Genomic DNA, 20,801 nt, shown 5'->3' with positions numbered 1-20,801 from the left:
GGCAGATAAGTAAGGGAAACAAAGCCCTATGTGTGTCTACTACCTGAAATAAAGAAAATGAGAAATAGCTGATCACCATTGTAGGGATTCTCTGGGACTCAATAACAACAGTGACAGCACAAAAATTACTTTGTCCCCATATTTAAGGGTTAGTCTAATAACACCTGGTATGCTTTAAGTACTGAGTAGAAAGGACACTTATTGAGCAAACTTTGCCATCTACACGTCTAATGTACAGGATTCCAGACAAACTAAGCTCTAAGTTACTACAAATGACATAATTGCATTGCATTTTACTATAGAGGAGGTCTTGTGGAAGCCTAAGTAGTGTACAGATTCCCAGATGGGACTCTTGAGGCCCATCATGGTCCTTTCAATAAATTTGGCAGCTCTAGCCGATCCATACTCAACAGAAAAAGCAGATAAAGCTCCCTCATCTCCATCTCAGCCCCCCCCAAGGAACACATCCTGAAGCAGCAGTTCTGAAGCTCCAAATTGATATTACAAAGATTCGGCAAATTGCTGTATAGCTGACGTGAAGGAGTTAAAGACTATACTAAGCTGACTGAGCAGGTTTAAGTTCCCATTGGAATAAAGTTGAAAAATCAGATAAAAGGGGTAGTAGACTTTCTTTATAAAAGTAGTACAGTACATATGTCTCTAGTCAAGGTTCAGCCATCTGGTGTCCCTGGTGTCCCTGGTGTCTAGTGGGATGGGATAGATTCGTTCTTCTGGCCGGGCCAGGCCTCAGCGTTGCAATGACGCTGATCCCGGCTCGGCAATACATTGCACTGGCCTGCAGCAGGCCAGAGCAATCTATCACCGATCTAATGGATCTTTGCTGTGTGTATACACAGCATTGATCTCTATGAGAGATCAGTGCTGTGTATATGCAGGGCCCCTGGGGGGACTTCCAGTTACAGTAAAAAAAAAGTAAAAATGTTTTTTTGTTAATAAACAACCCCCTCCCCTATTAAAAGTCCAAATCACCCCCCTTTTCCCATTTTATAAATATAAATAAATAAACAAATAAATAAATATATTTGGAATTGCTGTGCGCGTAATCGCCCGAACTATTAAATTATCACATTCCTGATCTCGCACAGTAAACGGCGTATTTTTGTGCAAAATTGCGAATTTTTGGTCGCATTAAATCCAGAAAAAAATTAATAAAAAGCGATCAAAAAGTCGCACATGCGCAATCAAGGTACCGATAGAAAGTAAATATCATGTCGCAAAAAAATGACACCTCACACAGCCCCATAGACCAAAGAATAAATGCGCTATAAGCCTGGGAATAGAGCGATTTTAGGGACATACATTTGTTAACAACGGTTTAAATTTTTTAAAAGCCATCAAATAAAATAAAAGTTATACATGTTACATGTTGTTGTAATTGTAACGACTTGAGGAACATATATGACAAGTACAATTGGTGTTGCAAAAATTAAGGGCTCATATGGGTCTCTGGGTGAAAAAATGCAAGCGCTATGGCCTTTTAAACATAAAGTGGAAAAAGCAAAAGCGCAAAAAACGAAAATTGGCTTTGACCTTAAGGGGTTAAAGTATACCTACAAAGCTATAAGAAAAATGACTGTGCGCTGAAGTCATTTTTGTAAATCACATGTATTTTCAGTTTTGGCTCTACAAAAACCAGAATGGAATGGTCATTGCCCATGCACCCAGACAATTGCAATGGCTTAATGGGCGACAGAGCGTCTTGCTCCTCTTGCTCAGTCACCAAAAATGCGAGAGTCAATGATGTAGAATATGTGATTCTTGGGCACTGGGTCTCATGCAGGCTTCAGTTACCTAGGAGACCGAGCAGGAGGCTTTGTCTCCTATCGAGCAGTCATATGTGGCTGGGACTATGGGCAACAACTGATCCATTTTTCATATAACTTTGAAGGTACACTTTAATACTACTGTAGGTGAATGCATTGCTGGAGGGGTGTTAAAAAAAGAAACACAAAAATATCTTATTTCTAACACTATACCCCCTGGTAGTATCCGACTGTATAGAGTACAATGGGCCCACAAGTAATACTTTAATAGTACTTTAATATTTTTTTCAAGGCATATTCACCATGCCTGTTCGGACTATGACATGGTTTAGTCCGAATTTAACATAGCCTCCAAACATAGTAAACTATAGCCAGCATGAGACTCAGTGCACGAGAATCACATATGCTACATCAGTCTTCCCCTTTAAGCATTTTTAACCAATCTAAAAATTCAAATCCAACTGGGAGGTGTCAGTGAGGGAGATAATAAACTATAAATCATACTGACTAAAAATTTGCTTTCAGCCACCTCCAGCCTGCCTGCTAAGTGGACTGTCACTCTTGTGTATTGAGAGTGACAGCCCACTTAGTAAGTGATTGTCTTTGCGGGCTGGAGGCGGCTTGGACAGGTAAGTATAGATTTGTTATGGTTTGGTTTGTGAAGTTTACTGTGAAAATTTGCAAACATTGTAAACCAAATTTTTATAAGATTTGCTCATCTCTAATACTTGTAGAATGAAGAAATAAAGAGAAAATAACAGTTTTACGGCAAAGGTAATAGGATATTTGAGAATGTTGTAAAACTGAAGATGTGCTGCTGCTAAAGTAAAAAACAACAAAGCAGCCATACTTACCTGTCCACTCTCCCGGATGCCCTCTGGTCGCAGCTACAGTTCCTGCTTAGTGATGGCCAGCTCAGCCAATTACTGAACAGCGCAGTGATTGGCTGAATGGGCCGCCATTGAGTGGGACCTGTAGCTGGCACCAGAGGGCAACGGGTAATGCAGACAGGTAAGCATGGCTGCTCTGCTGTTTTTTACTAAAGCAGCAGCACATCTTGGGTTTTTCAAGGCTATATCACTGCATTCTTGCAGTAAAATTTAAAATCCATTTTGAGAATGGAAGACCATAGACTTTAAAGGGGTTGTCCTTGTCCCCTCTCCACAGGATAGAGGACTAGTAAGAGATTGCAGGGGGTCTGACCTCCATATCCTCCTGCCAATCTTCATATCGAGCTGCCATAAAGAGCCGAGTAAACACTTTTTGGCTTACACGGCTCTTTCTGGCAGCTCCATAGAAATGAATAGAGCCGCAGGTAATGTGCTGTCCCTGCGTCTCTATTTATAACAAAGAAGTTTGGGGCCAGATATGGGTATAGGTGGTGGTGGTGGGGGGGGGGTACGGAGGTCAGACCCCCTGCGATCACTCACTTGTCTTCTATTCTGTGGATAGGGGACAAGTTAATTTTTCATAGACAACTTCTTGCATGGTAATCAGTATCATAGTGGATTTCACTGCAAATCGGTTGTGACACGTTACGTGTGAAGGGATCCTAACAGCATATTTTCAACCTTTGTATCAGTTGCAGCAATGGCAATTAACACCATGACATTTTCCACCTCAGTGAATGTGTTTGAGTTCAACACCTTCTATATACAGTATATAGGTGTCTGTTCACAGGTGCTTTGACAATCATGCTCACATCCTACAGATTATTGAAAGTCTATCCAACTTGGGCCTCGTTTATTCATCAGGATTAAATTAGTATTTTTAATCCATTTTTAAGCCTAAATGAGTTCATTGAAGAAAGAATAGTATAAATATTAGTAGAATTGTTGTATATTAACATTTTATTATAACTAACTAATAAAGTATAACTGAGTTCTTAGAAAAAACGTAGAAAATGGCAGCTGAAAATAATGCATCATGTAACAAAAAAAAAAAAAAGAAATATAATAATGGGGCAAATTTACTAAAAAACTGATTCCAATAAGTGACCTTATATAATAAATGACCCCTGTCTGACTGGTTCCTATCCACACTGTAAAATCACATTATTTAATGATATGAGTTCATATAAGGAGCATATAATAGATGGATAGATGCTGATTTCAAACAGAAAGTTATGGTCATAGGTTTACATAGACGAAGCTAACAACCAAGGCCATCAAGGGTTGGAAGAATCCACTGGAAACTGTGCAGATGACTTGGAACCCTGCCCCAGACATTTTTATTACAATTCCTCCGAAATGTACACTTTAAACACTGATCTCAGTGACTCACCAGAGATCTTCTCTGGAATTGTTCCCTTTCTTCTCCACCTGATCCATAACTTCTTCATTCTATGTTAATAGCTAACCTCTACCACCTGCCTTGACTACTTGCTTGTATTTTACTACTGTATATCTCCACCCCATCCCTGGAATCTGGCTCTTATGTGTATGACTCTGACTGCTGACTATGCTTGTCTGCCGGAATCACTGATATCATGCACCATTACTTTCTGGTCCACTATCACACCAGGACCATGCTTTTGGGTTAACCTGGTACCCTATAGCATCACCATATAGTCTAGTTTCAGCATTCTGGAGAAGGGTAAAGGGTGAAAAGTTAAGGCACTATTACACATCAGGCCGATTTGGCAGATTATCGCTCTGTGTAATAAAGACAACTATCAGCCGATGAAAAAGACCATCGGCTGATCATCTTGTTTAATCCTTCCCAAAATTCTGTAAAAATTTAAAGTTTTTACATAGCTGTCCATGCACCTCGATGTTCCTCTAGCTTCTGCCCTCTGCCCGCAACCACCACTGGAATTTCTCAGACAGACAGTCTTTGTTGGGCCTGAGCGGCCTTTCACTTCAACGATCGGCTGAAAAATTCCAGCTCAGCTGTAGGGAGTGGGAAGAAGCTAGAAGAACACCAGAGAGCATGGACAGATATGTATAAGGTTTATTTATTGATTTTAAACATACTTTATGGTTTTTTAAAAACATAAGAGTACAGCACAAGATTGGTGGGTAACAACCCACCATCGATATAGGCAAATAAGAAACTCCAAAGTTTGTTATTTTACACTATTTATTATTTCACACTTAAAGCGACTCTGTACCCACAATCTGACCCCTCCCAAACCACTTGTACCGTCAAATAGCTGCTTTTAATCCAAGATCTGTCCTGGGGTCCGTTCATCAGGTGATGCAGTTATTGTCCTAAAAAACTACTTTTAAACTTGCAGCCCCGTGCCCAACAGGTGTGGCTTAGAATATCTGTGCCCTAAGCCCTAACTTTACACCACCCCTCCGTCCCTCCTCTCCACCCTCTTCATCATTAGTAATGCCACTGGAACATTTTCTCTTGTCTGAACATTGCACAGGTGCCTTAACGATCCAGCCCATGTGTGTGCTGACACAGCTGAGGAATAATAGATAATCTGCCTGGAGCATTCCTAATGATGAGCAGGGCGGGGAGGAGGGACAGAGAGGGTGTGCCAGCCTAATGCATTGTCACTCTAGGCCACGGCCGTTGGGCATGGGGCTGCAAGTTTAAAAGTTGTTTTTTAGGACGATAACTGCATCATCTGCCAAATGGACCCCAGGACAGATCTTGGATTAAAAGCAGCTATCAGAAGGTACAATCGGTTTTGGGGGGTCAGATTGTGGGTACAGTGTCGCTTAAAGGCAAGGGCTGCACGAACATCGCTAATGATATATATACAGCTCTTGCTTGCAGTAAGCAAGAGCTGATCTAGCAGATCGGCGCTCCTTTACTCTGCTCATCGGCCCTTGGACCATCCCACTAAACATGGCCAAACCCAATCCGGTTTGGTAGCACAGAAGGTCCACACTCATTAGGGGACATTTATGAAAACCGGTGTACTCATACTTCAGTTTTAAATTATTCCCCATTGCAATACAACTGAGCAGGTGCAGGGTTTCAGCCATGATTTACACATGCGGGCAGCCTTCATAAATGTCCCCCATTGTCTTCAACTTATGTCTTCAACTGTATACAGGTTTATATAATTAGAAGCAGGATTCCTACACAGACACATACTGAGCAGTTGCCCAAGGTCCCCGACTACTAATAGCAGCCAGAAGACACACACTGCATAGTGGGGTAATGTTGTGACCCCTCTGTGAACTCCCCCACCCGCCACAGGACGTACGGGTCTGTCTTTATGCGGGAAGGGGTTAAGAACCTTACAAATCTATTTGCAATATTTTCCAGACTGGTATTTCTTCTAAATTCTTTTACAGTTTCAGAGGATTATATTACTTTGTGATGCGTATTCTTGAAGAAAATTTATGTTGACTATTTCAGTCTGCAATAAATTCCGCTCTGGTGTTTACATTCAATGGGGATTTGAAAGATTGATATCAAATTTTAGTTTGCCATTAATTCCGTAAAAGATGGGAAAGCAATTCTATAATGAGTTGTCTGCTCTGCACAATGGCTAGTCGTTAAAAAGCGCCAGACAGCAAGCTGATCACAAGGAATCCAACTGCTATGTTCCCCAGGGATCAATGGTAATCTGTAAAAGAACCTGGCAGCAAAACTTCAATTTCCCAACAGAATCAACACAGGGCCAAGAAAACATTACACACCTTGAGATCAATGAGCTGTGGTTATATTGTACAAACATGCTGTGCCCTCAGACAATGGTTTCAGACGCTTCCAGTTCCGGCTAATAGATGAACCTGAATATTAACTGAATATTAACTGAAAATTACACTCTGCAATACTTCTTGTTTTCTTGTCATTTTTTATTACAAATTGGTATGATGCATATCAGATTCTAGAAGTCAACGCGGAGAGCATTATTAATTTATTCAACCCAAATATTACTTTACAGGAAACCAGAGCTAAATACTTATTATATGGACATATACTGTGATGGAACATCGCCGTTCCATTGGTATGGTTTCTTCGAAAAGATATTCTGTGGAACATTCCATATATATTACTGTGCGACATGCATCTTGTCTCAGTACTAGGCTCTCTATAGAATTATGCACAAAACAACATTTTAAGCAGTGTTTCCACATTTGAGTTCAAATGCGTTCCAGATGCAGCCAAAACTATGCTCCAATTTCGCAAATTCGGTTGAACGTACAGCTTGATCGAGCATTCATTATGATGCCGGGAGCTCTGAAGCTTTTTAAATACTAATGTAAATTTTTGGGTATTTCATTTACACATCCCTTTAAGAGACAAAATATACCAAAATTGGAATGAAAAAATGTAATAAGTTAGTGCAAGACACATTAGAAATCTGATGGTATACTGTCAATTGGTGGCATACTATCAGAGATTTAATTTTCCTTGCAATTATGTATTGCATTTTGTTTGCTCTAATTTTTGTATATTTCATTTATACATTCCTTTATGGGGCAAAATATACAAAAATTAGAATAAAAAAAAGCAATAAGTTACTGTAAGACACATTCGAACTTTGGCGGTATACCTGGTGTTGACAGCATACCTGCATAACTGCAAGGTTCACTAGAACTCTTGTGGTATGCTGTCAATTGACAATATACCTCCAGATTTCTAATGTGTTTTGCAGTAACTTTTGCATTTTTTCATTTTAATTTTTGTACATTTTGAGCCTTTAAGGCAGGGGTCTCAAACTCGCGGCCCTCCAGCTGTTGCAAAACTACAATTTCCATCATGCCTGGGACAGCCAAAGCAAGCTTTGGCTGTCCCAGGCATGATGGGAATTGTAGTTTTGCAACAGCTGGAGGGCCGCGAGTTTAAGACCCATGCTTTAAGGGATGGGTAAATGAAGTTTACAACAATTAGAATGAAAAAATAAATGCAATATGGTACTGCAAGACACATTAGAACCCTGACAATATGCCACCAATTGACGGCATACCGCCAAAGTTCTAATGGGTCTTGCAGTAACGTATTGAATTTTGTTGGTTTTAATTTTTGTTTATTATTTTTGCACATCCCTTCAATCAATGAAATATAAAAAAAAATTGAATACAAAAAGGCTACAGGTTACTGCAAGACACATTGAGGCTATATTCGCACAGAGTATTTCCGTCAGTCTTTTGGTCTTTTTTTTTTTTTTAACCAAAACCAGGAGTAGGTTGAAAACTCATGGATGAGTACCTCTGATGAAGCAACACAATCTTGGGTTTCCGTTCATTTGCAATGGTGTTGTTCACCTGTTTGGCCTCCCCCTTTGCTGGTTTCTTTCATTTTTATCCCTACGGTGAATGTACTGTTAGAGCATGTTGGTCAGATGCAGGAGAAGTGGCGCTGAGTTGGGAGCCATAGACAATTGAAGAGTAAGTCCACCATTTTATAAATGGTGGAGTGATATTGTGCAAGTGCTCTACTAGCGAGGCCATGATCACTAAAGGAAAGACATATACTTGCAAGCCAAACAGGACGCTGTGAGCGACCTCAGAGTTGAGGATGAACTCAAGCATGGAGAGCTCTATCATTTAAAGTTGGTGGGATGGGAAGAAGCCACTAATGATCACCCAAATGACTTGTGGTTAAGGCTACATCATGACGGGGATGACAAGTTCCCTTTAAATATTTTTAGCAGTTGACTATAGGACCTATATATGAAACAAAGTTTATACTGCTCAAATTATAGCTTATTAGTATCATATCATAGACATAAGCAGCCAAAAAAGAGTCACGATGCTTCATGTTATTTCATGCCATTCTTAAGCTTGCTTGCTATGTCTTGAATGATGAAGTTATGGTACTGATATAAAAGCTACAGTAGGTGTTCAGTCAAGAAAGCCGACATGATGGGAGATATTAATGATCATGTTTTGATCTACACCTCGGCTGTCATAGATGCCGATAAAAGTAATCCATTGCTGGTTGGCTTGTAAGACGGCTCCACAACAAGCTATTTACTAGTACTACACAGGTACTGCAGTCAATAGAACATGAAATGGTTATTAAAGCAAATACACCATAAAACACAGAGAAAATCCACTGTTTACAGTACATTACCTACTAAATTAGTAATAAAAGCTCCCTAAAGACAAGCAAACAAACCATGTGCTCGATGTAATAGCATATTTATGGTAATAAACCAGTCAATCAGAATAAGCATTGTAGAGGGGGGGGGGGAAATCATTCTGCATCTGTGGTGGGAGAGGGAAGTTTTTGAACTGGTGGTGGGACTAAAATGTGGCACTTGGTGTTGGCCGTTTTATAATCATTTTATGTGAGTTACTAGTATAAAAATTTTGGGGAAAATTTAATAAAAAGTTTAAAAAGTATAATTTTTTTTTAAAAAGTATAAAAAACAAACAAAGAAAAACAGTTCACCGACATAAATATAAGTATAAATACATTATTCAAGCCTACTACGATCTATTTGCCCCACAAAATAAAATTGTCTAGAATAATGATACCAATAATGATATACGTTAAATCATCCTGAGTTACTGATAGTTCCATATTATTCACCCCAAGTGTTACCTTCATATGACTGATACTGGTGTACTGGGTGGTGTACTACTGGCGTAGTATGGGGTTGTATTATGTACCACTGGCGTAGTATGGGGTTGTATTATGTACTACTGGCGTAGTATGGGGTTGTATTATGTACCACTGGCATAGTATGGGGTTGTATTATGTACTACTGGCATAGTATGGGGTTGTATTATGTACAACTGGCGTAGTATGGGGTTGTATTATGTACTACTGGCGTAGTATGGGGTTGTATTATCTACTACTGGCGTAGTATGGGGTTGTATTATGTACTACTTGCGTAGTATGGGGTTGTATTATGTACTACTGGCATAGTATGGGGTTGTATTATGTACTACTGGCATAGTATGGGGTTGTATTATGTACTACTGGCATAGTATGGGGTTGTATTATGTACTACTTGCGTAGTATGGGGTTGTATTATGTACTACTGGCGTAGTATGGGGTTGTATTATGTACCACTGGCGTAGTATGGGGTTGTATTAATTACTACTGGCATAGTATGGGGTTGTATTATGTACTACTGGCGTAGTATGGGGTTGTAATATGTACCACTGGTGTAGTATGGGGTTGTATTAACTACTACTGGCGTAGTATGGGGTTGTATTATCTACTACTGGCGTAGTATGGGGTTGTATTATGTACTACTTGCGTAGTATGGGGTTGTATTATGTACTACTGGCATAGAATGGGGTTGTATTATGTACCACTGGCATAGTATGGGGTTGTATTATGTACCACTGGCGTAGTATGGGGTTGTATTATCTACTACTGGCGTAGTATGGGGTTGTATTATGTACCACTGGCATAGTATGGGGTTGTATTATCTACTACTGGCGTAGTATGGGGTTGTATTACTGTATGTACCACTGGCATAGTATGGGGTTGTATTATCTACTACTGGCATAGTATGGGGTTGTATTATGTACTACTGGCATAGTATGGGGTTGTATTAAGTACCACTGGCGTAGTATGGGGTTGTATTATCTACTACTGGCGTAGTATGGGGTTGTATTATGTACCACTGGCGTAGTATGGGGTTGTATTATGTACTACTTGCGTAGTATGGGGTTGTATTATGTACCACTGGCATAGTATGGGGTTGTATTATGTACCACTGGCATAGTATGGGGTTGTATTATGTACTACTGGAGTAGTATGGGGTTGTATTATGTACCACTGGCATACTATGGGGTTGTATTATGTACTACTTGCGTAGTTTGGGGTTGTATTATGTACCACTGGCGTAGTATGGGGTTGTATTATGTACTACTGGCGTAGTTTGGGGTTGTATTATCTACTACTGGCGTAGTATGGGGTTGTATTACTGTATGTACCACTGGCATAGTATGGGGTTGTATTATGTACTACTGGCGTAGTATGGGGTTGTATTATGTACCACTGGCGTAGTATGGGGTTGTATTATGTACCACTGGCGTAGTATGGGGTTGTATTATCTACTACTGGCGTAGTATGGGGTTGTATTATGTACCACTGGCGTAGTATGGGGTTGTATTATCTACTACTGGCGTAGTATGGGTTTGTATTATGTACCACTGGCATAGTATGGGGTTGTATTATCTACTACTGGCGTAGTATGGGGTTGTATTACTGTATGTACCACTGGCATAGTATGGGGTTGTATTATGTACTACTGGCGTAGTATGGGGTTGTATTATGTACCACTGGCGTAGTATGGGGTTGTATTATGTACTACTGGCGTAGTATGGGGTTGTATTATGTACTGGGGTTGTATTATGTACTATTGGCATAGTATGGGGTTGTATTATGTACTGGGGTTGTATTATGTACTACTGGCATAGTATGGGGTTGTACTATGTACCAATGGCGTAGTATTGGGTTGTATTATGTACCAATGCCGTATTATGGGGTTGTATTATGTACCAATGGCGTAGTATTGGGTGGTCTTGTGTACTGCTGATGTAGTATGACTGTAATGACACTGTATGAACCAAGATGACAACCAGACAAAATGAGCTTTTGAACTCTATGATTTATTGGCCTACTAGTCTGGCATTGGCGGCCTCCTGTGTTGCTATTTGAAGACTAAAAGTGTTGTTTAACTTTCCTCCTATTTCTAGGTAATCACTCAGGTCAAAAGTTATTGATCGCAGAGGGTCAAATTCTTTCTGTCATATTAGGTAGGAAACAATACAGTCTTGCTATTACCCCAACCACTGACCCTACCTATTTGGACAATCCGCCCTAAATGGTGGTCCCCCAACTGGGCTCTCTACAATAAGATACGTGCAGAGTGACAAGGCAGGTCAAAAAAGCCCGGACAAATACAAATACTAAGGCAGGAGAAAGACCAGATAACAAGCTAAAGCATCCCTAGAGAGACATAGGGAACACCTATGCCCCTTCCCCTAATAAGATGAATAACCCCCATGCTGTAAAGACGAGTGCCGCTATGTTGCTGCACATCCATTAATCTGATAACCTGGGAAAGCATCCCTAGCGTCTTGGGAACAAGTAAAGAGGTTGCTGAGTTAGAGTTTGGCATGGGGTCAGGCAAGTTCCACACATGGCACCCACAATAACCCTTCCTTTTTATCTCAATCACTCAGCTTACATCACTGTCGATAAACTTCATTACTTGTGCTGTTCTATAGGTCTGTTCATTCATTTTAGGGTAGTTATTGGATAGGTATTGGAGTGTATTAAGATATACAGAGTATAGAGAACTATTGCTAGTCAGTGCCTGGTGGGGGACATCTATGACCCAAGCTGATGGGTGTATAGAGGACTATTGTTTCTTTTAATGACATCTCAGAATGGAAAGACCTGCAAAACATCTGCAGACAAAAAAATCTATGTAATAAAGATGCATGCAAGAGACAGACGAGCACTTCTTCGAATTGTAGCCAAAAAAAACACAAAACTACGGCCCCTCATCATTGCTAACATAGATGCACGTTTAATGGTACCAGTATCATTGAAAGTCATCAGGCGTGCACTGCACAAAGATGATATCTTCAACTGCAAAAGCCAAACCAATGATGACACCATGAAATGTCAAAGTGCATGTCTAATGGTGCAAAGGACATAAAACACTAGAGGCATAGAAACTAGTGGTCTGGTCCAGGTTGACTCTCTTTCCCAATTCCAGTTCTATGTTTGGAGATCACCTGATGAAGTTAACACTATGGACTGCCTTAAACCCATTGTTAAATATAGTTGGAGTTCCTGTATGGTGGTTCCCATCATAACACTTGAGTTCAATTGATAAAGTGATCAATTTCATCCCATGGTTCAGACTTTTTTCCAGATAGTAGCACAAACTTCCAGAATTAAAGGGTTTTTCCAATTTAACCATTCAAAGCAAAGGAGGTGAGGTGCTAATATGGAGATCTCTGGAAGGGATCTGTGGATAGAAGAGTAGTAAGGTTAAATCGGAAAACCTCTTTAAGAGGAAAAACAGGCATGGCAACATATTTAAATGCCTAACACAGATTTGTTTGCTTCTCAGCACTATATAAAACCAACATCAAGAGTTATTTCCATTTTGGTAAAAGTGTATAAGCTTAGACACCACTTCACGGTTCATGATTCACATGGATCCCTAACCTAAATGGCGCAGAGCTGCACAGCGACTTCCACCGCCATAACAACAGTGCTTGGGGAGAGAGTGGCCCATTGGTCCAGCAGCCCCAATGCTGCCAGTCCTAGATCCACTGGGCCACCCCCCATACGCAAACACTGCGCTGCAGCCATAATGGCCATCACATGGCACCACATCCAACAGAGGCAGATAGAATGGCTCACCATAAGCTCTCATCCAAAAGACTGAAGATAGCTAGATACAGACCCTATATAGAACTTCCAGGATAACAAAGCTCCTATCCATACTGTGTGATGCGTTCCATCTCCCCTGGCCAGCCCATTTACCATACTTGAATACTATCAAGTCAGCGGCGGGCATTTTTGAGAACAAGGTTAGGAGTAGATTCTAACCCTTAGTTTCCATCAAGGAAGTAGCACCAGTATCAGAGTAAAACAAAATGAAGGTGAATGTTGTTTGTGAATTATATTTCCCTATGTATTGGTGGGCTCCATGTACATTATTTCAATGTCTTTATCCTAAATGTTGTAACTTCTCTTTAGCCTTTATTCCTATGTTACTTCCCTTTCTAAACCAATTCTACTCACCTGTTATCTCCCAATGGCCGGATACATCTAATTAACGTCTTATAGTAATAAAAGAAGTGAGAGGTCATAAGAACTACATACCCTATATAACATGTGACGGATTTGTGTGTCTGCATCAGTGGTTTCATTACACTGGTCGAAGAGCCCTTGAAATAGATGTCTAGATCTTACACATGTAAGATCACAACCTATACGGATATATTCAATTCAATCTGTGTAGAAAAGGCTTAATAGTAATTAACTTAAAGCACAATTTCTGTATTTCTTTTGAATTAAATCCCTTGTGAAGCATGCCGCAAAGGGTCTGCTATATATTTCCTTTTTTTTCCTTCTGTTTTTTTTTTTTAAATTCCTTATCTTAAAGAGGAAGACCGGCACTGGGCCAAAAAAATTATTCCAGGCTAGGGGTAGGTTAACATAAAAAAGAAATTATATTCACCTATACCGGTGCCCACCAAGTGCCCCGTCCCACCCCTTGACCCCAGATGGCTGTCACCACCCAATTGAGGGATGCTCCCCTCAGACAGTCAGTGACTGAGGCGGGACACTGCTTCAGTCACTGATTGGCTGAGTGGGATAAATCCCACCCGCTTGTGACGTTCAACGCGAGTTATGATGTACCCAGAAACCACAAGAGGACACCCAGCAGGGTATGGGAGCCCGGTGATGCAGCGAAGCACCGGCATGGGGACAGGTGAGCATATTGTCTTTTTTAATCCCCCCTCAAATAATGATCTTTTGCCGGACTTCTGCTTTAATGGGGTTTTCCAGGCAAAACTGAAAGATGGCCTATGCCTAGGATAAGCCATGAATAGCTGACAGGCTATTTGGGTGAACAGCTGGGCCTGAATTTAAGCACAGTAAATGAGGTAGGAAGCATGTGGCTCTATTCACTGTGGCAGTGGCTGTGCAGGATTCCTGCAGCTCAGCTCCCATTCTTGACCACTTATAGAGCTTTGAAACATTACTGGGAATTATTAGCCAAACCAGAATATCCAGCACCAATCTGTAGACAGCTGTTTTAGGTTTTCTTGCCCCACATTAGTACTGAGGGCTGACTTTTAGGAGGTGATTTTGAAATGATATTGGGTCTCGTTGAAGAGACTGCGAAGAGGTTGACCATTAAAGGGGAACTCTAGTAATCCCATAAAAATATAAAATGCACAAAAAGCATATAGATGCAGCCACCGATTCCCTAAGAATTGTTTGACTCCTATCTTACTTGTCTACGCTGCTTCTAGCCCCAGATTCAAACTTTTAAAAATTATCCCAGTTATACATCATGGCAAATACATCATGGCATCAAGGAAACTCCCAGCATGCACTGCATCTCAAAGCCAACTAATGGGTACCCTCCCCTGTCTTTTAGTATCTTTCCATCATTGGCTCTATCTATCTATATGATATCTATCTATCTATCTATCTATCTATATGATATCTATCTATCTATCTATCTATATGATATCTATCTATCTATCTATCTATATGATATCTATCTATCTATCTATCTATCTATCTATCTATCTATCTATCTATCCACATAGACAGATAGAGAGATGAAACACCAGTGTCTCCTTTGCCCTATACTACTCAGGAGAGTCTGTTGTTTCTCCTTCCTTGATCAGGTGATCACTGTGTGATGTCAGTAGTGGGTGGGGTTTCAGATAAGCTATTACAGGTTGCCTGGTAACAGAAGATGCAGAGATCATGTGACCTCTGTCTCAGAAGGGAGGGGGGAGGACAGAGTAGTGTAGACAGAGTACAGCAAGCAGTGGGGATTTTAATCAGCTACAAGGTGTAATAGAAACCTATTACACACAAGTTTAGATTATGGGGGAGAATTGAACAGGGTTAAATCATTCTTAACTGGAGTTCCCCTTTAACATAGAGGTTTCAAAATTTGTATAAGGGGAACTATGCATCACAAAAACAGAGAGATCCAGCCTCTACAGGGGTATATAACAAATTATATGACCACTAGATAAAATGTTTCCTCTCAAAATGAAGGAACAATCTATTGAGGCATCTAATAATCTGGATGCAAAAAAACAAAAAACAAACAAACAAAAAAAGACATGAAATCTGAGCTTTGTGTTAGTCTAAGGTCCTGACAGGGCTCCAGAAGAGGCACATCTTACACACACACTTCTGCATTGTAGGACGGATCAGTGAGCAGATAATAGAGATGCTTATATAAATTAGATAATAACTCTTCCAGAACCTTCTAGCCATGATCCCCAGGACTGTGCATACTCTTTATGCTGACTTAGCAGATGTATTCCCAGTAGCCTTTGTACCACTACTGTCTGGTGAGCTCAGGGGAAGGTGTATATAGGTATATATTGCAAGGCTGCTCCCAATAATAAGAGTCCCTGGCTGGCATAGTAAGGAGGCACTATGATTGGCATAGTAAATGGACACTGCGGAAACGTGGCTGATACAATAACAGGTCACTGTAGCTCTCATAGTGAGGAGCCTATCTTACTTTTCTACATCACTGTATTTGTATCATATGAATCAATGCCATCTAATGTCCCTTATTATGGGTCCAGTGCGTCCTATGATCAGAAGAATGTATAAGATTTATAAGCACAGAGTTTTTTAAACTGTTTAAGAAAAAAAAAAAGAAGAAAAAAAAAATTTGTTCTGTATCCAAGTAATTTATGGACATTGTTCTGAATATAAAACTACTGAAAAACCTCAACAATCTGATCATGCCAACTAATAGGGTTTATAGCCATGCCTATCTGTGTAATGACTAAGAGGATGATTCTCACTATACCAGGTGACTCTAACCAGAGGGACACTAATAATCTGTAACCATAAAGCTTCCAAATCCCAGCCCCCAGTGCAAAAGTGTAAAGGAGAACTGGCATAGCTGTAATACATGGGGATATGGTAATAAACAGCGTGTAGAAAACCGAGACATGAGGCTTTGTACACTTTTATTTCAGCATTGTTATTATTATTTACTTTCCCATTCTTTTCAATCTCACCTAAATCTGCAATGTCCTATAGATGGCAGTGTTCACTCATAAACTGATCGACTATACAGTATATGTGCCTTACCTATAGAGCTGTAGCTGATACTGACACTTTTATCATTTCTAGTGTAATGTTAAGTTATAAAGGATGTCCTGTCAAATAATGTTCCTATAGTCACAGTCAGCCCAAAAATTATTCAGAAAAAAAAAAAAAAGTCTTGTGGCAAATTATCATATTCACAGGTGATAAAAGTTTTGCTTGGATTCCAACATGGATTCTGCATCAAAATTCGAGGTGATCAAAATAATGTCCTATGGTTTTCTTTGGGAATCCGTGCAATAGTTGTAGATTAAATAAGTATCTTGCCACCTCTTTATACATTTCTCAAGCAGATCCCATGCAAACTGCGTTGGATAACCTGGATGCAGATCAACTCCATACAATGGGGGCTACGCCATGGCCAAATGTGAGGGTGGGTCTCAGATCAAATGTGAGGGGGGGTCTCAGATCAAATGTGAGGGGGGGTCTCAGATCAAATGTGAGGGGGGGTCTCAGATCAAATGTGAGGGTGGGTCTCAGATCAAATGTGAGGGGGGGTCTCAGATCAAATGTGAGGGGGGGTCTCAGATCAAATGTGAGGGGGGGTCTCAGATCAAATGTGAGGGTGGGTCTCATATCTCTGCCACAGAGTAGAAACATATTTTTCAGATGGAAAAAATCCATCAACTGCACATCAGGTGTGTGGTCCTATCAGAAGAGCTTTATGTATTACATAACCAGTGTCTCCTCAGCAATATATATGGAGAGAGAGAGAGAGAGAGAGAGAGAGAGAGAGAGAGAAACTAATATACTCTCTATCCTGTTAACCATGCTTGTGCTAAAAAAAGTAAATATATTGTTTACTATACTATATACCACCATAATATATACTATTAATATACTATATGCCACTATAATATACTATTACTATACACTACTATAATATTTACTATTATAATACTATATGCCACTATAATATATACTATTACTATACACTACTATACTGTATACTATTACAATACTATATACCACTATGATATACTATTGCTATACTATTTACAGTACAACTATAATATACTGATACTATACTATATATACCACTATAATATCACAATATATCACAATATCACATATTTCCAAAACATACAGACAAAATGAATAAATTAATACCGCAAATAACAATAAATAACTGGGATAGTGTATATTACAGTGTAAACTATTACAGAAACATAAAGGGGGAAATAATAATAATAATAATAATAATAATAATAATAATTATTATTATTATTATAACAAAATACTACTACTACTACTACTACTAATAATAATAATAATAATAATAATAATAATAATAATAATAATAATAATAATAAATTGTTATGTTCCCCTTATTGCAGTTTGTTATATATTCTTTGGATGTCATTACAGCATTATATATATAATTGGCCTCTCATCACTGTGTTCTCTTGTCCAAAACTAATCAATCCTAAGAGGTGGAAGGGGTTAAATTGTATCTCCAGAGTGTCATGATTGGGGAGGGGAGTGTGCTATGTATCCTGCCCTTATGACATACCCTTCCTCCATATACCTACTGAAATAGAGCTTGGAAATCAGTGTCCTCCCAATGTCCCTGACTCTGTGTTATTGGGATAATGTGATCAGCAGGAGATTAATTCAGTGGTCTACTCCTCTTCCTCCTCTTCAGCAGCCCTGTAGTCACTCAGCAACATCAGCACCAGAACACCCAGACTGAGGGTTCAGGAGTATTTTATCCAGAGTATCTAAAACTTTGCCCCATTAAGATATATATATATATATATATATTTATATCTTGCCCCCTAGTAGTAATATCATGGCATCACACACAACATGAGGTCATCACTGATTCCATGAGGAAAGATGACAAGATGAATGGATTGCTATATTGTCCTTATACATCCCATCTGTCCTTAAAGTGTAGCACCTGCTGTTTCTAATATATCAGTCTGACTTCCCTATGAATCTCCTTAGGTGGCCTTACCTACTCTTCTATGGTTCATCATTTCTTACTTTTAACACTTCCCCTGCCAGTCCCCCTCACCCACCATTCCCATGTGTTTACAAATATCAGAGTCATAAAGTCATAACAACCCTCTAAGAAGATGATGGTCTAAAAAGCCAAGCTGAAAGTTTGCCCCCCCCCCCCCCCCCCACTTGTTAAGGTGGTATAAGGAATTAAGGTGGATTAGAGAAAGGGGGTAACAGCATATTCTTAAAAAGAGAGCATGAGTCTGCTTACCTGACAATAACATACATGACCAGGACATTGCCAAAGAGCCCCACCACACAGATCATGGAGTATAGGGCTGTGATGATGATGGCAATGATGATGGAGTTGGTGTCCTCAGGAAGAAGCTCTCGCCCATCGCACAGATAGGACTGGTTGCCATCTAGCCTGGTTGTGTTGCCCAAGACACCATATGGACATCTCATGGCTGACAGGGAGCCATTGACACCCAGCTCAGCAGGGCTGCTGTTGAGGAAGCTGTCAGGGATTGACAAGGAGCTGTTCATAATAATGTCCATGTTGACAGCAGCCAGAGATACTTGAGAGGTAAGACAGGCTGGGATGTGAGTGCTGGATCTACAGTCCCTTCAGTCTCTCTCACATCTTCTCCTCCTCCTCTTCTGCTAGTTCCCTCTTCTTCTCCCCCCTCCTCTTTTACAGTAACAGAGAGAAACCTTTCAGCCAGCTAGCAACTAGGCAATGACAGAGATGGCAATAGAAGGCAGCCCAGCTGTGTCTGCCTGCAGAGGTGAGTGCTCCCTGCAGAGGTGAGTGCTCCCTGCAGAGGTGAGTGCTCCCTGCAGAGGTGAGTGTTCCCTGCAGAGGTGAGTGTTCCCTGCAGAGGTGAGTGTTCCCTGCAGAGGTGAGTGCTCCCTGCAGAGGTGAGTGTTCCCTGCAGAGGTGAGTGCTCCCTGCAGAGGTGAGTGCTCCCTCCATGTGCTGCTGACATGTGTAGTAGTGGCTGCAACCTGCTGCCTCCCCATCCATCCCCATCCACACCACGCCTCTTACCACACTCATCCTCCCTAACCTTCCTGATCATCTCAGCCTGGCAGAGGAGGGCTCCATGCACGGCACCGACTGACTGGCAGTTTGATTACATTCGGTGACGAAAAATCAATAGCAACTGGGGATAGAGGGCACGAACCGACTGTCTTGTCTCTCTTTTCTTCTAGTATCGCATGAATAGCGAGAAGTCGCTCTATAAATAGACCTCCTCATCGCTTTTCTATAACACGAAATGACAACCCCAGACTGTGTTTTGAGCTATGGAAAGGGTTAAAGGGACACTCCGATAAATACAATGCCATCAATAACATCAGTCACGGTCGGAAGGATTTGGAGTGTTAACCCTTTCCTCCGCGGATCTCATAGTATAGAGCAGGGGTAGGGAACCTTGGCTCTTTAGCTGTTGCAAAACTACAACTCCCATCATGCCTGGACAGCCAAAGCTAAAGCTTTGGCTGTCCAGGCATGATGGGAGTTGTAGTTTTGCAACAGCCGGAGAGCCAAGGTTCCCTATCCCTGTTATAGAGGAAACAGTGATTGTATCATCGGATTGGTTCATTCGGCCAGAGAGTAAAGTAATAGAACTAAATTGGTTCATATACTCTAGAGGGCTGGTAATACAGAGATAAGGCGGTCACCTTCATTTGATCTTTAAACATGAAATGCTATGTAATTCTAGTGCACCGACCAAGGCATGGAAATGGTTAAATGGACAACCACCTATGTGACTTGTATCACTCTGAGGGTTTTAACTCTTTTCATCCCAGACTGCACAGTTTAGGAATAACATTGACTGTATCATTAAAGGGGTTGTCCAGCGAAAATCTTTTTCTTTCAAATCAGCTGGTGTCAGAAAGTTATATAGATTTGTAATTTACTTCTATTAAAAAATTTCAAGTCTTCCCATACTTATTAGCTGCTGTATGTTCTGCAGGCAATGTTGTTTTATTTTCAGTCTGACACAGTGCTCTCTGCTGACATCTCTGGCCGAGACAGGAACTGTCCAGAGCAGGAGAGGTTTTCTATGGGGATTCATAGAAAATCGAGACAAAGTTTCTGTCTCGGCCAGAGATGTCAGCAGAGAGCACTGTGTTAGACTGAAAATCATGCATTTCCTGCATGACATAAAGCAGCTGATAAGTATGGGAAGACTTGAGATTTTTTAATAGAAGTAAATTACAAATCTATATAACTTACTGACACCAGTTGATTTGAATAAAAAAAGATTTTCGCTGGAGTATCCCTTTAAAGGGGTTATCCAGCGCTACAAAAACATGACCACTTACCCC

The 20,801-nt window shown here is 40.4% G+C and overlaps 1 protein-coding gene across 1 annotated transcript in view; it reads right to left on the bottom strand.

Moving 5' to 3' along the window:
* OPRM1 (opioid receptor mu 1) overlaps window positions 1-19,433 on the bottom strand; it is a 57,836-nt gene extending 38,403 nt beyond the window's left edge. Inside the window, exon 1 of the mRNA XM_069954146.1 lies at window positions 18,736-19,433. Coding sequence (XP_069810247.1) covers window positions 18,736-19,022 — 287 coding nt within the window. The 5' untranslated portion in view covers window positions 19,023-19,433. The remainder of the gene's footprint in view (window positions 1-18,735) is intronic.
* Window positions 19,434-20,801: the final 1,368 nt, after the last annotated feature.

Source organism: Dendropsophus ebraccatus, chromosome 15, assembly GCF_027789765.1.
Source record: "Dendropsophus ebraccatus isolate aDenEbr1 chromosome 15, aDenEbr1.pat, whole genome shotgun sequence".
NCBI classification, from domain to species: domain Eukaryota; kingdom Metazoa; phylum Chordata; class Amphibia; order Anura; family Hylidae; genus Dendropsophus; species Dendropsophus ebraccatus.
The sequence above is the reverse complement of the archived record's forward strand: the minus strand, read 5'-3'. Positions and strand labels throughout refer to the sequence as shown.